Source organism: Sycon ciliatum, chromosome 10, assembly GCF_964019385.1.
Source record: "Sycon ciliatum chromosome 10, ocSycCili1.1, whole genome shotgun sequence".
Lineage (NCBI taxonomy): Eukaryota > Metazoa > Porifera > Calcarea > Leucosolenida > Sycettidae > Sycon > Sycon ciliatum.
In genome coordinates, this window is record NC_088652.1 from 18,200,669 (window position 1) to 18,215,531 (window position 14,863).

Genomic DNA, 14,863 nt, shown 5'->3' on the forward strand with positions numbered 1-14,863 from the left:
GAACCGATTTTTTCAGCGCCGCTCGGCTAAAAATTGGATACACATTTTCAACGACGCTGGTTCGATTTTTTTCAAATGGCAACCCCTACTCCTGGCAGCGTATTTCAATGGATATGGACCTCTTCCAGGGCCCAGTAACCCTCTATGGCAGCTAAACATCTCCAATACCCCAAAATAGTGGCCCAAACTGGGCGAAGTCGGCCTGTCGACTGCAGTCGACAGCGGCACTGGGAACTGCATTCTTGCTGGTCGACTACAGTCGAAAGCGGCACTCAGAGTGCATGAATGGGCTGTCGACTGGAGTCGACGGCGGCAGTGAAAGGGTTAAAAACAGTAGTAAATCCAATCAAAAAATGTAATGTAATGTAACCCAATCATAAATGTAATGTAATGTAACCCAATCATAAACGTAATCGACATTTAAGACATGCATATAATGTTGTAAATCTTGAGGCGAGGTGATCTAAGAAGAACGACGAGGACGACGACGAGGAAACGACAGGCACGCCGGAAGACAACAACTTCCGAAGAGCCTGCCCGCACACGCAACACCAAGGAGAAAAGGACAACGACTAAGAAACGACAGGCACCCCGGAAGACAACAACTTCCGAAGCGCCTGCCCGCTCACGCAACACCAAGGAGAAAGGACGACGACAAAGAAACGACAGGCACCCCGGAAGACAACAACTTCCGAAGCGCCTGTCCGCACACTCAACACGTTCACACATATACTCAAAACAACAAGGATGGCACTACACAAGAACAGGCGAAAACCGTCGAGGTGCGAAGAATCGAGTAAGAACAGGTGAAAACCAGGCGAGAACCGAAGAATCGAGTAATCCTTCATTAACAAGACAAATCCTCAGTTGCACACTCGCTCTGAAAGAGTGGGTGTGCTAGCAACATCATCGGAACGAACAGACCAAGACCCACAAGACACAAAAAGACGCACACACAAATGAGCCGTCAGATGCAAAAAGGTACCTTATGACGTTTTGCTCGCAGTTGAGAAAATCGCGTTCGAAAAAGTATTTTCTGTGAATATGTGATCGATAGTCCGGATATTTTCCAGGGTAACTCGGTGATGAATTGAGATTTTTGGACCTGTTTTTTTGCACGACACTCTCCTGACCAGGTTGTATCTGAAACAATCGTTAACTCGATTTGGCCAAAAATGTCATAAGGTACCTTTTTGCATCTGACGGCTCAAATGATATAATCCGCAAGTTCAAAAAAGGAGAGAAAGAAGCGCACACACAAGAAACAACAACGCACACACAACCTGGCAAGGACGATGGACACAAACCAGCACGAAAAACGACTGAGACTTCCTTTTTCAGGTAATCAGGACAAAACGATTAGGACAAGGACAAGGACATCACAAGACGAACCAACGGTTGACGTGGTCGTATATAGGGCCATGACGAGGGAACACACGAGGACGAGGATTGGGTGGCGGGGTTCGATAGTGGCGGTATGGTGCGTGGGGTGGCATGGTTGGTACGTGAAGTCGGTGAGGTGGTAGGATGTCGGCGTCGTAGTAGCGGTGTGTTGGTCGTGGTCGTGGTTGATGTTGGATGTGTCGCGGTGGTCGGTACGTACGAACGCTCAGTTGTCGTCGCATGGCTGTCAGTAGGTTGTTGATCGAAGGCGTTGGCGGTGGTGCGGGTGCCGGTTCCTGGTGTCTAGCGCCATCAAGGCGCGCCGGCCAGATCAACGGCGGCGCCGTCGCTTGGGGCGCAGCCGGTTCCGACGGTGGCCGGGGCACCGGAAATGGCGTGTCCGTGCGGGCAAACCAGCTCCGGCCCCGGACTGGCGACCCCCACGGCGATGGATTCCATGCTGGGGATGGAGGGCGCGGCGGCGTTCGCTGTAAGCGGTCAACGCCAGGCAGAGGCGGAGGCGTTCCTGGCGGGGAATCCGGCGGAAACGGAATCCGGCGGAAACGGAATCCGCAACGCCGCCACCAGGTCCGCGTGCAACGGTGAACCCTCGGCCATGGTACTGAAACGTGAGAAACAACACACAGACACTCTTCCTTTGTAACACTACTGTCACTGTATGGCTTGTCTGCAATGACGTTCTGGAACTCTATGCCATCTCCATCGCCAATTTACATGGCATATCTAAGGTTGTTCTCGGTTTCTGACCGTTTCCAAAGGCTAACAAGAGAAGTTGACTCCGTGGCTGGTGATGAAACAGCTGTGTTGATTGTACATAATTCTGTGTGGTTTTCCGTCCATTTCTCAAACTGGCTGCTGGTGACGTCACCAGATGGCATCCCTCGCTTTCCAACTGGAACAAGCAAAGCAATGCCTGCACATCTACAACCTGATGTGTGTCCCAAGCAACCACCGCCTGGATGCCGAATAGCGACGATTACTCCTCGGCGCATCCAGGTGCCATCTGTCGACACAGGTGTAATACGTAGCCGAGTGGAGGAGGCAAGAAAGAGAAGGCAAGAAAGAGAAGGCAATAAAGGAACTTACTCAACAACTTTGGCAGCAGAACGAGTTAGTAAGGGGAATATGGCAGCAATGATCATGAGGACAGAATGGAAACTACCGCGGGATGGTGGAGCTTGCATAATACGCAGCGTAGCTTGCATGATACGCAGCGGAGCTTGCATGATAGGGGTGGCATATGTACTCACGCTAGTAACAGTTTAATTTGAACTGGTCGATGATAGAGTAGTGGTACAGCAAGTAAGGTGACATACCTTGGTTGCAGGGAATACGGGTCGTGTAGCGCGAGGACGGTAGCAGTACGCTATGCCATGGCCAATCTTCTTGCAGGAGTTCAGTACTGGCAAGGCAGGGATACTACACAGGTACATCCCTCGGTTCCGGCTTGTCGGCACACACACCAGCAACAACAGCAGCCACGATTCTCTGCATACTCGGCTTGCCCACCTCCACGGCTGCTTTGTGGACGTGCTTGCGATGGTTGTCAAAAGATCTCTTAGCCATGGGTAATGGCATGTCAAGGACGGTGGAAAGCAACTCCAGGGTTGCAACAAACTGGCCTTGTGTCTTGTTGTCCTGTGCACCGGGAACAAGATTGTGGGAATGAGCATTTTGACTCACCAGTATCCTGCTTATAATTATTATTGTTAGTGCTAGGCAAACAACAGATGACTTGTCGCTTTCTTTCGGGGGGGGGGGGGGGGTCCTAAGAATATCTATGTATTTAGCATAAGCGAAGCTGTGGACGCCGCATTCTGCTGTTGCACTTCAACATGCAAATGCTTAAAATAATATCTACCATGGGTTCTATTCTGTTGTTGTTCACCACCAGCATGTGAGGAACGAGAGTGCCCGTCACTCCTTCACCATCGAGCTGTTGAACACCGCCGGCTTCACGGTGGTGACGGTGGACGGACGTGGGTCAGCACGGCGAGGTCTACAGTTTGAGGGGGAGCTCAAGGGACGCTTGGTAAGCAGATAGACAACACATTTTTTTAGTTAGCCGAAATGTGGATGCACAGATTTGGCTTGTAAATGCGCTGACAAATAGCTTCCAAAACTTTAACTACAAACTCGGATGTTGAGCCAATAGTAATATGTAAAGAGAAAACGACCTATCAGTTTGGAATTGGAGCTAGGTGTCAGGTCGTCGAATGTCTCAATATCCTTGTCAGTTTTGTGCCTCGTCGTCGCACTATCTGACTGTACATTATCTCATTACCTTGGTGGGCTGTTAGTCATAACTAGAAACGTATAGGTCATTTTCTCTTTACATAACACTTTAACTGCAACCTGTAACCATGGCGAGCACGACACAACGCCGAGAAACAAGAAACAAGAATCAAGAATCAAGAGTATGTACTACAACAATGAAGATTCCTCAAGGTTACAGTTGTAGTTTAAAAAAAATTGGAAGCTTGTTTGTTCCCGAGGTCTGAGGGAAATGTTGAACGGTCTCTGCTGGGATGACGGGGGGGGGGGGGGGGGGGGTACCTGGGTCGGTGGTGTCCAGCGGGACATTTTTGAAATTAGGGTGCACAATCCTGCATTCTGGGCACTTTTTTCGTGGTCGGGCGAAAAAGTGGACCGGCTGCACGCCCCTGTGAACAGTGAACATTGTTGTGAGTTGCTGCTGTTGCGGCTCCACTTTCATTGCTCTTTGTCTCTCCTGGTGGGGTGTGTTTGTTTGTTGTCGTGCACAGGGTGCTAAGGAATGCGAGGATCAAGTGGACGGGTTGAGAGAGGCTGCAGCTCGGTACCCGTGTGTTGACCTGGAGCGCTGCGGTGTGTTTGGATGGTCTTACGGTGAGGACTCTAGTAGTCATAAACTGTGTGCAATTTACCACCTTAGTACACTCAAACGTCTCTTATCCGGACGCCTCAGATACGGGCACGTCTCTCTACCGGGCACGTTCAGCTTGAGTTCCTATGGCAAAATGCTTCGAATTGGGGGGTTTGAACGTTTTTTCCGAATGCGCAAGTGCTTATTTGTCACTGCCAACCTGTGTATTCCACACATTTTCATCCATGGATTCTCTCTGTAACCTGAACATGTGCAATATGTGCCAAATAAACTTCATCAAAATGATATGATACATGGTGGATGAGTTATCCTGAGATACAGGCAAATCTGAGATGCGGGCAGTGATCGGTCCCAAGTTGCCCGGATAAGAGATGTCCGACTGTACAATGTACTGCTGCGGACATCGGGATCCGTTTAAAAGTCAAGCGGCCACCGGGCACTGGCCTTGCAGCCGCGAGCACTGCTGGTTCGTTTTTACAGTGTGTACGTGTACAGTACAGCCCGCGTTTGTATTATGTAATTGTGTGGGTCGGTACGCTTGAAGCAGTACTCTCTGCCCCCCCCCCCCCCCTCCGTTAGAGTGACACAACTGGCCATTCTTACTGGGCTTATAAGCACATGTGCCTATATCCGGGCATAAGCGCAGCCTCACAAATAAGCGCTGGGCTTATAAGTGAACCTAAACGCAGTTTATCCCGTGACACACGGCGTCACGGACACCACAAAAACACCATGTTCACATAGTTCAATGTGCATTGCGGTATTCCACTATGTGCATAATTATCCAAGGCACCGGTACACTAGCAACTCAAGCGCGTGCGCCTATGTGTGAGACAAAATGACCCGCAAAAATAGCAAATAACGCAAAAACTCACTCGTAAGCGCATGTGCCTTTATGTGCGTCCCTACGGTACTACTCTGCAGCACCAACCAGTGACTGTGTTCAAGCTATTTTTGTAGGGACAGATTCAACCTGTACACAGAAACAGCGAGGACAGCCATGATTCCTTTTTGTCTTTGTTCGTCTTTCTGTGTGTCTTGCATAGGTGGTTATATGTCCTTGCTTCTCCTGGCCAAGCATCCAGAGTTGTTTCAGGTAGCGCGCACCTCTGCTTGGTCATGTTCACTTTGCTGCTCTTGTGACTGCTGCATTCACGTCACCACCATGACTGCAGCTGCTATTGTGGTGTGACTGCAGCTGCTATTGTGGTGTGACTGCAGCTGCTATTGTGGTGTGACTGCAGCTGCTATTGTGGTGTGACTGCAGCTGCTATTGTGGTGTGACTGCAGCTGCTATTGTGGTGTGACTGCAGCTGCTATTGTGGTGTGACTGCAGCTGCTATTGTGGTGTGACTGCAGCTGCTATTGTGGTGTGACTGCAGCTGCTATTGTGGTGTGACTGCAGCTGCTATTGTGGTGTGACTGCAGCTGCTATTGTGGTGTGACTGCAGCTGCTATTGTGGTGTGACTGCAGCTGCTATTGTGGTGTGACTGCAGCTGCTATTGTGGTGTGACTGCAGCTGCTATTGTGGTGTGACTGCAGCTGCTATTGTGGTGTGACTGCAGCTGCTATTGTGGTGTGACTGCAGCTGCTATTGTGGTGTGACTGCAGCTGCTATTGTGGTGTGACTGCAGCTGCTATTGTGGTGTGACTGCAGCTGCTATTGTGGTGTGACTGCAGCTGCTATTGTGGTGTGACTGCAGCTGCTATTGTGGTGTGACTGCAGCTGCTATTGTGGTGTGACTGCAGCTGCTATTGTGGTGTGACTGCAGCTGCTATTGTGGTGTGACTGCAGCTGCTATTGACGTGTATTGTGGTGTGACTGCAGCTGCTATTGTGGTGTGACTGCAGCTGCTATTGTGGTGTGACTGCAGCTGCTATTGTGGTGTGACTGCAGCTGCTATTGACGTGTATTGTGGTGTGACTGCAGCTGCTATTGTGGTGTGACTGCAGCTGCTATTGTGGTGTGACTGCAGCTGCTATTGTGGTGTGACTGCAGCTGCTATTGTGGTGTGACTGCAGCTGCTGCATGCACACCGTTATGGCTCCTTCTGCTGTGGCTCCTGCTACTATGGCTGCTCCCGTGGTTACGGTCACTGTCGCTGCTGCTCCTGTCACGGCTGTGGCTGCTGGTAGACCACTATTGCCGCTGCTACTGCTGCTGCTGATGCTGCTGCTGCTCTTGGTGTTGTTACGTATGTGCATTCGCTTTCGTCTATTGTCGTCGTTAATAGCTGTGGTTCTGTCTCCGGCGTGTGTATGTGTGTGTCTGTGTGCGTGGGTGCATGTGTGTGTGTGTGTGTGCATACATGTACATGACTGTATGTGTGTATGTGCATACTGTAGTGTGCGGTTGCCGGAGCTCCTTGCACCGACTGGACACAGTACGACACGGCGTACACAGAGCGCTATCTATCACTGCCCTCGCTCAACCGCAAGGTAGGTGCTAGGCTATAGGGTGGTGTCTTGGACAGGTTTCTTTTCTTTTCACCTGTCTAGGGGATTTCCCAACCACCAGTGCTCAGTAGGCTACAGTCAACTTTGCGTATAACGACACTCGGCGGGGCATCAGAAAAGTGTCCTTATTCGTGACGTGTCCTTATACCCGAAGTCTCAGTATATGTATTACAGGTAGATGTGACGTTGCTCTGGGCATGGAAATTCTGTCGTTATATCCACAGTCATTATTAGCGAAGTTGACTGTGTTGTGTTGTCAAGAAGAAACCTTTATTTTCCATCAATATCAGTGTATAAAGAAGCACATAAAAGGTGTGTGCGTGCGTGCATAGTGAGGGCACGTGCGTACGGGATATGTACACAGTGCAGACTACTGTACTACTACAACATCTCCCCCTCCCCCCCCCCCCCCCCTCACGGGCCGGGTTAGGCCCAGAAGGGATAAGGAAGACGGAATGCCGTGCGAAAAGAAAACGCGAGCAGGTTGCATGCAGCAAAGCCAGAGGAAGGGTAGGTGGGAAGCTGAAAAAATGGAACTGAATAAGCACACTTGAAGAATAGCGGACTGAAATCCAGCAAACAATGGAGTGTAACGAGCTGGAACTGGCAAAGTATGGAGAGAGAGAGAGAGAGAGAGAGAGAGAGAGAGAGAGAGAGAGAGAGAGAGAGAGAGAGAGAGAGAGAGAGAGAGAGAGAGAGAGAGAGAGAGAGAGAGAGAGAGAGAGAGAGAGAGAGAGAGAGAGAGAGAGGGGGAGGGAGGCAGGGAGGCAGGGACGGACGGAGAGAGAGAAAACAGTGGGGATAGAAGAAAGAGAAAACCAAACCATAAGATAACTGTGATGGCCTAAACAGCAATCAAGTGTTGGCGTGTGCGGCGAACAATGCCAGACGGTAACCGGATGTGATACGACCGCGGTTCGGAAGCAGTGCCGACGACTGATCCACGGATGCGACGACAGGGCGTAGAGATATCGATCACCTCGTCGCCTGAATGAAAGGCTGGTTGAATAACTGAGCGGTAACGCAGGTTGTACTGCCGAACGGACTTCTCCTTTTAAGACGAATCAGCAGCAGAAAACGACTCTGGGGTCACGGTGGACGGTTGAAGGAGCTCGGCGATGGTGGGAACGGCAGTAGCGAGACGCCCACCCATGAGGAGTTCCGCTGGACTGTGTTTTGTGAAGCCCAGTGGGGTACTGCGATAAGCCAGCAAGGCTATCTGAAAGTCAGCAGTTGTTGAGCATTTCTCCAGGAGAGAAAGCAGCGCTGTCGGCTAGAGCTCTTAGAGAACGCATTGGCGCTGGTCAGATGAGAGCCAGGCACATGAGTGATGGTGTAGCTGTAGCGAGCCAGACGAAGGCGAAAACGGTGCACTCGGGCAGGCAGCTCATGCAGTCGCTTGGTGCTCAGCAGAGGTACCAGGGGCTTGTAATCGGTCTCTATCAGGAAGGTGTGCATACCGAGCAGGTACATCTCGAAGCGACTCGTGGCCCAGGTGATTGCCAGTGCTTCCTTTTCAATTTGAGCGTAGTTGCGCTCGACTGGAGTGAGAGAGCGGGAGGCACAGGCTACAGGCCGCCAAGTTGTCTCAGGCGAGGACCGCTGGTAGAGCACAGTGCCGAGGCCATATGGCGATGCGTCTGCTGATAGCTTGGTACTGTTCTTGGGGTCGTACAGCTGCAGGCAGGTGGGCTTGCAAAGCTCCTCCTTGGTGGCCTCAAAAGCCGTCTGTTGGGCATGGTCCCAGGTCCAGGCTTTGCCTTTTGACAGGAGCTCTCTGAGCGGTTAGCTGATAGAGGCAAGATGCGGTGAAAATTTCCCCAGCTGATTAGCGAGACCCAGGAAACGACGCACGTCTGAGGCCGACTGCGGGGTTTTTAAGACCCGGATAGCTTCAGTCTTGCCGTCATCAGGTCTGATGCCGTCGGGAGTGAGGTGCACCCCGAGAAACGTGAGATCCGAGGCTGAGAATTGGCATTTAGCGGGGTTCAGCGTGAGACCCGCTAGGACCAGGCGCGTGAGAACGGCTCGTAAGCGGTGATCGTGTTCCTCCCGAGTGCGGCCGTGTACCAGAATGATGTCCATTTGACAGACGACACCCCCCCCCCCCCCTCCCCCCCCCCCCCCAAACCCTGTAGGATGGCAGACATCCGCTGCTGAAAGATTTCCGGTGCTGACGATATGCCGATTGAAAGCTTGGTGTAACAAAATCGACCCTGAGGTGTGATAAAGGTTGTCAGAAGCTGGCACACCTCGTCGAGTGGTATTTGCCAGAATCCACTGTTAGCGTCGAGCTTGGTGAAGACTGTGGAATCGCCGATCTGACCGAGTGTCTCGTCGACTGTAGGGAGCTGGTGATGTGAACGACGTACAGCATCGTTGACCGGTTTCAGGTCTCCGCATATGCGGACCGCACCTGTAGCATTCGGTACGGCGACCATAGCGGCGCACCAGTCTGTTGGCTCGAGGACACGCCGGAAGACGCCTGTTGGAGAACATGCACTCCACGCCGGCTTACGGCCAGTTCACTCACAACACCACAGAGCTTCCAAGGAAATTAGTTATTCTTCTAGATGGAAAATGAGAAACGTCTGTTATCACCACAAGTTGGAACTAACTCCACGCCAAGATCAAACGGAAGCTAAGCCAGAAAAAGAACCATGGCCAGCTTGCCAAAAGTAACGCGTAGCAAGCGTGCACGCAAGCACACTCCATACATAAGTCAGGATGCACACAAAAGCTACAAACTCGGAATAAGGGCAGCGCAGACCACGCCGAAACCGCAACTAGAAGATTGACCGCTGACAGGTCAATCAGTGAATGGAAAAGCATGCACCACCGCACGGACGCGCACTCACTAACCTACAATCAATACACGGAAAATGGCATCACGCAGAAGGTATACCAAGCAGAGCATGCACAAGTAACAATACAGTTCCAGCCAGTGGCTGCCACGTTACCATAAACTACAACATCTCCCTCCCTGGTAACATCACCTTAAAAAGACAATAATAGGCAAGCACATCGAAAGAAGCAAAGAGAAACGAAAGGACATGAAAGTTCTGCGAACCATCACCAGCTACTAGTTCTCAGTCGTATCTCACTGGAGCCCTGATACCAGCTCTGTTCCGGAGCACATATCTTGGCTCTTCAGCTCTAGGCACACCTGCGACTAGCTCACCGGGCTCTAGCCGCATCGGGTAACCACCGTCATCCTCGCTCGCATCATCTGGCTGAGGCGGCTCAGGCAGGTCTACAGTAGGATTGGCTGCGGCACGCTTCAGCAGCTCTACGTTGACGATCTTCTCCACCCTGGGGTCTTCCACTTTCTGAACGACTACAGTCGACTCCGACAACACCTTCTTGACTCTCCAGCCAAGCTGAAACTTCGGGAGGCGTTTCTGCGCGCGGCTGGTCATCTTCATCATCACCACGTCACCAGGCCCGTAACAGCAACTTGCTTTGTCGGCGTCTTCTTGGGAATCAGCTGACGCCATTTCTTCATCGATCAAATCACGAATGGCAGCTGCTTGACGCTGCAGCTCAGCCGTCCATGCTGGCAAGGTGTACAGGGGCTGTTGGGCCTCTACAACAAGACCACGGGGCTGCCAACCAGTCATCGCTAGCTGAGGCGAAACTCCCGTTGCTCCATGCGGTCGGACGCGATAGAAGTACAGCAGCATTGACAGGTCGGTCTTCCAGTCGTTGGACTGCGAGTGTACTTTGCGAATCAGAGTCAACAGGGTCCGGTTGAATCTCTCCACGCTTCCTTGTGACTGAGGGTGTCGCACTGCACCGTGCTTGACTTCCACTCCAAACGCCAAGTACAAGGCGTCCATGACAGCATTGACGAACTCTGTTCCATTGTCTGATCTGACCACCTCCGGCGGACCCCATCGGCAGCACACAGACACAAACGCCTCGGCAACTGACTTAGCGTCATGGTGCTTCAAAGGTATCACCTCCACATAGCGCGTGAACATATCCGTACACACCAAGACGCAATGGAACCCAGCTCGGCTCGGTCCTAGCTCCAAGGTATCAATCGCCACAACTTGCCATGGGCGCGCCGGCACTTCGGGACGTGTCGGCGAAGCATGACCACCAGCAGCAGGGTTTGCAGCGGCACAACTGTCGCAAAGACCGACGAACTCCTGGCACTTCCTTGCCATCCCAGGAAGGTAGCACTGCTGACGCATCATCTCATGGACCACCTCCCATGATCCGTGGCCAGTGTTCTCATGGGCGATTCGGAGGGCATCTTGCTCTAGCAAGCTCGGAATCACGGGCACCTCGCATGCTTCATTGGCAGGCGGCAACTTGATTGACCGATACAGCACGCCATCCCGCACTCTCAGCTGTGGTGCCACCTTCTGAAACTGCTTCGCCCTAACTGTCTGCATACCGTTGACATCCTCCACCGTCTGCTGGATGGCAGTATCTGCTCCCTGCTGGTCCCGGATGATGTCGAAGGCAAGTGGGGCAGAACTGTGGACACCTGCACACGCACTGCTCTGGGTCGCCGCCGCAACCACCGGTGACTCGGGCATCTTGAGCCAGGATGCCGGCACACGGGTCAGACGGTCAGCCAGGTTTTTCTGTGAAGGCACCCACTCGACAGATATCTTCAACTTGTAAACCTCGACCAAGTCGTCAATCAGCTGCAATCTACGCTCTACAAGAGCTCTGTAGAGGCCATTCACCTTCACTCGCTGGATGTTGCCCAAGAGAGACTTTAGCCATCCATGCACCGTCTTCGAATCGGTCATGACTCGAACGTTGGCCACTCTGTGATCCACGACAGCAGACAAGCCACGAAGGACGGCGTCTAACTCGGCAACGTTGATGTGCCGCTTGTCTGACTTAGGCCTGAGCCAACAGTGATCCTCAATCACGGAGCCATCTTCGCTGATGACAACACCTAGCGCCAGGTTGGATGCATCGCACCATAGGGACACGCCACCAGTCGACTTGACTGTCCACTTGCCGTTGACGGGATCCTCTCGTGAAACTTGATCCTCCACCGCACGACACAACTTCTCGAGCGCAGCTGAGACAGGCTTATCCCAAACCGCAGCATCTTCACAGCTCACTCGCTTGATGTAGCTACAGCACGGTCGCAGCCACGATGCAACAGGGTAATGACTCGTCAATCGACCGCACCAGGAGAACACTTCTCGCTTCGTCGGCTGCTCTGGCAACGTCAGATCCATGCCATCACGGCGACGCCACATCACGTCTTCACTCGACGTAGCAACCGATAGTTGCATGCCAAGCACCCTTGCGCCGGCAAGTACCTCTGGTGGCTTCGTCGGTAATCCGTACCGACTCAGCGCCGCAGTCACCTCCGGAAGTTGTTCGGGCGGAGCAACGACATCGTCGACATAGTTGTCTGCATCAGGAAAGTCGCACAGCGCAAACTTCACGATGGCGTCCATGACTTTCGGAGCTATGCTGAGACCAAATGCCATTCGTTCCATGACATACGTGACTCCATTGAATACCACGGTCTGATACCGAACGAGGCTGGGGTCGACGTGAACTTGTAAAAACGCCTTCTTGATATCGACGACTACCTGGTCACCGCCACGGCGTCTCCACTCCCTGATCTTCTGGTCGCATGCAGGCGCGTCGCCTCCAGGATGGGAAAGAATCGCCTCATTCAAACGACGGTAGTCTAAGCAGGGACGTACAGGCGTAGACGCCTTGTGTCCTTGACACACAGCCATTAGAGGGAGGATCGCACCTGACTTGCCGTGTCGATCTGGATCATGGGGCACCATCCAACCATGGTCGATCCACGACTGCACCTCCTTCTGGTACTGTTGCTCCTGCTCTGCAGAGAGCTTCTTCCGTGAGTACTGTGTCACTCCGGAGCCAATGCTATCAGTCGGCTCTACACCACCTCCCCAGACCCAGGCGACGGTCCACGACTTTGCACTATTGTCCCAGCGCACCTTGAAATCGGCTGAACTGAGGGTGACACCATCCGAATCTCGCTCAACAGAGATGTGCCTCGAGAGCTTCTGCTTCGGCGCTCGTTCAGCATGGCCAGCTGCGGCAGCCGCTACATCGGGCCCTTTTCCGAACCGAATAGCACTCGCCGAGCCATTCTGGTAGCGTATCTCAAGACCACCAGCCGCGCTGGCAACGTCATTGCCAAGAATCAGGTCAGCATCCACTCCCTCATGCTTTGAAACTACCAGGAAGTCCACGCACAGTTCCGGAAGCTGAACTATATCATCATGTTGCTGGACAGTCGCAGCAACAGATCCAACTGACTCCAGGGACGTGCCGTCGATGCCGACCACCCAGTCAGTTGTCGATTCCACCTGATCAGCCAGGCCCACGGCAGTTACTACACTCTCTTTCATCAGAGATCGCGTGCATCCAGTATCCACAACCGCTGCGACTGATATCCAAGAGTCATCATGGCCCTTAACACACACATCAACTTTCAGCAGCTTAGAGCTCTGCCCACCAGTTGATATTGGGATTCCGTCAGCATCAGTAGACACTCCAGCCTGACAATGCCCAGCACTCACAGCCACTGAAGCAGACTCAGTCTTGGCCTTTGGACAATTTCGCCTGATGTGGCCATACTCTTTGCAAGAGTAACACTGTGGCCCTCGTGACTTGCCAGTGGTGTGGCTGTTGCCCTTGGCCTTAGGGCAATTCCTTCTTACATGACCAGGCTCCTTACATGAATAGCACTTGACAGCTGCAGCCACGGACTTCCCTCCACTGACACTTATAGTATCATCGACGGACATAGCCCTGACACGTTTGATCATATCGGTAAGAGTCATGCTACCGCTAGAGCACTGGATTCTCACCTCTCTGGCGAAGTCTCTGGGCAAGCCCCCAACAAACTGTTCTAACAGCATCGGATCTTTGTCGTCCGCAATGTTGTGACCAGAGCTCTTCAACAGCCTCTTTAGCTCCGCCGCATACTCGTCTACTGACTCTGTGGATCCCATGGAACGCGCTTTGAACAAGCGGTAACACTCCGCAGCAGAAGGAGCAAAGGCTTCAGTCAACACCTTCTTCACCTCGTCAGGTTTCTCCTTGTCCGAGTCGGGCATGGCGTTGAATACAGTATACGCAGCCTTATCCAAGAGCAACGGCAAGTTTGCCATCTGCTCTTTGCCCGTATCCCACTTGTGGGATTTCGCCAGGATCATAAACTTTGACCAGAATACATCTAGGTCGTCACCTCGCCCTCGGTACGGACGCATAAATCCATCCAACTTCACAGACATTTTATTCTCATGAACAAACACTAAGACTTTCTATTTCCTTCCGACTCCACAAAAGTCCTACTCTGCAACACGTTGTCCCGGGTTTCGGCACCAAAAGCTGTTGGAGAACATGCACTCCACGCCGGCTTACGGCCAGTTCACTCACAACACCACAGAGCTTCCAAGGAAATTAGTTATTCTTCTAGATGGAAAATGAGAAACGTCTGTTATCACCACAAGTTGGAACTAACTCCACGCCAAGATCAAACGGAAGCTAAGCCAGAAAAAGAACCATGGCCAGCTTGCCAAAAGTAACGCGTAGCAAGCGTGCACGCAAGCACACTCCATACATAAGTCAGGATGCACACAAAAGCTACAAACTCGGAATAAGGGCAGCGCAGACCACGCCGAAACCGCAACTAGAAGATTGACCGCTGACAGGTCAATCAGTGAATGGAAAAGCATGCACCACCGCACGGACGCGCACTCACTAACCTACAATCAATACACGGAAAATGGCATCACGCAGAAGGTATACCAAGCAGAGCATGCACAAGTAACAATACAGTTCCAGCCAGTGGCTGCCACGTTACCATAAACTACAACACGCCCAAGCTCTCCATGCGCTGCAGCTCAGCTTCTACCTGCGGGCGAATTGGCAGCGCCACGTTGCGGGCTGTGTAGAGGCAGAACGGTTTGACACCGTCGGTGAGAGGAATCGAGTAGGGCTCCTTGAGGCTGCCTAAGCCGGAAAACAGGGACGGAAAGTCGGCGAGCACGGCTTCCGGAATCCTGTCAGCTGCAGAGGGTGCTACTGGAACAGGTTCAGAGCCGGGAGGGATAACTGCCGCGCTCTGCATGGAGTTTGGCCCGTCGCTTGGCACATTGGAAGAC

At 52.4% G+C, this 14,863-nt stretch overlaps 1 protein-coding gene across 1 annotated transcript in view; it reads left to right on the forward strand.

The window, feature by feature from the left end:
- LOC135826390 (uncharacterized) overlaps positions 1–14,863 on the forward strand; it is a 73,099-nt gene that overhangs the window by 44,623 nt on the left and 13,613 nt on the right. The window contains exons 17-20 of the mRNA XM_065338999.1: positions 3,299–3,436; positions 4,170–4,272; positions 5,317–5,366; positions 6,618–6,710. Of these exons, the coding sequence (XP_065195071.1) occupies positions 3,299–3,436; positions 4,170–4,272; positions 5,317–5,366; positions 6,618–6,710 (384 nt within the window). The remainder of the gene's footprint in view (positions 1–3,298; positions 3,437–4,169; positions 4,273–5,316; positions 5,367–6,617; positions 6,711–14,863) is intronic.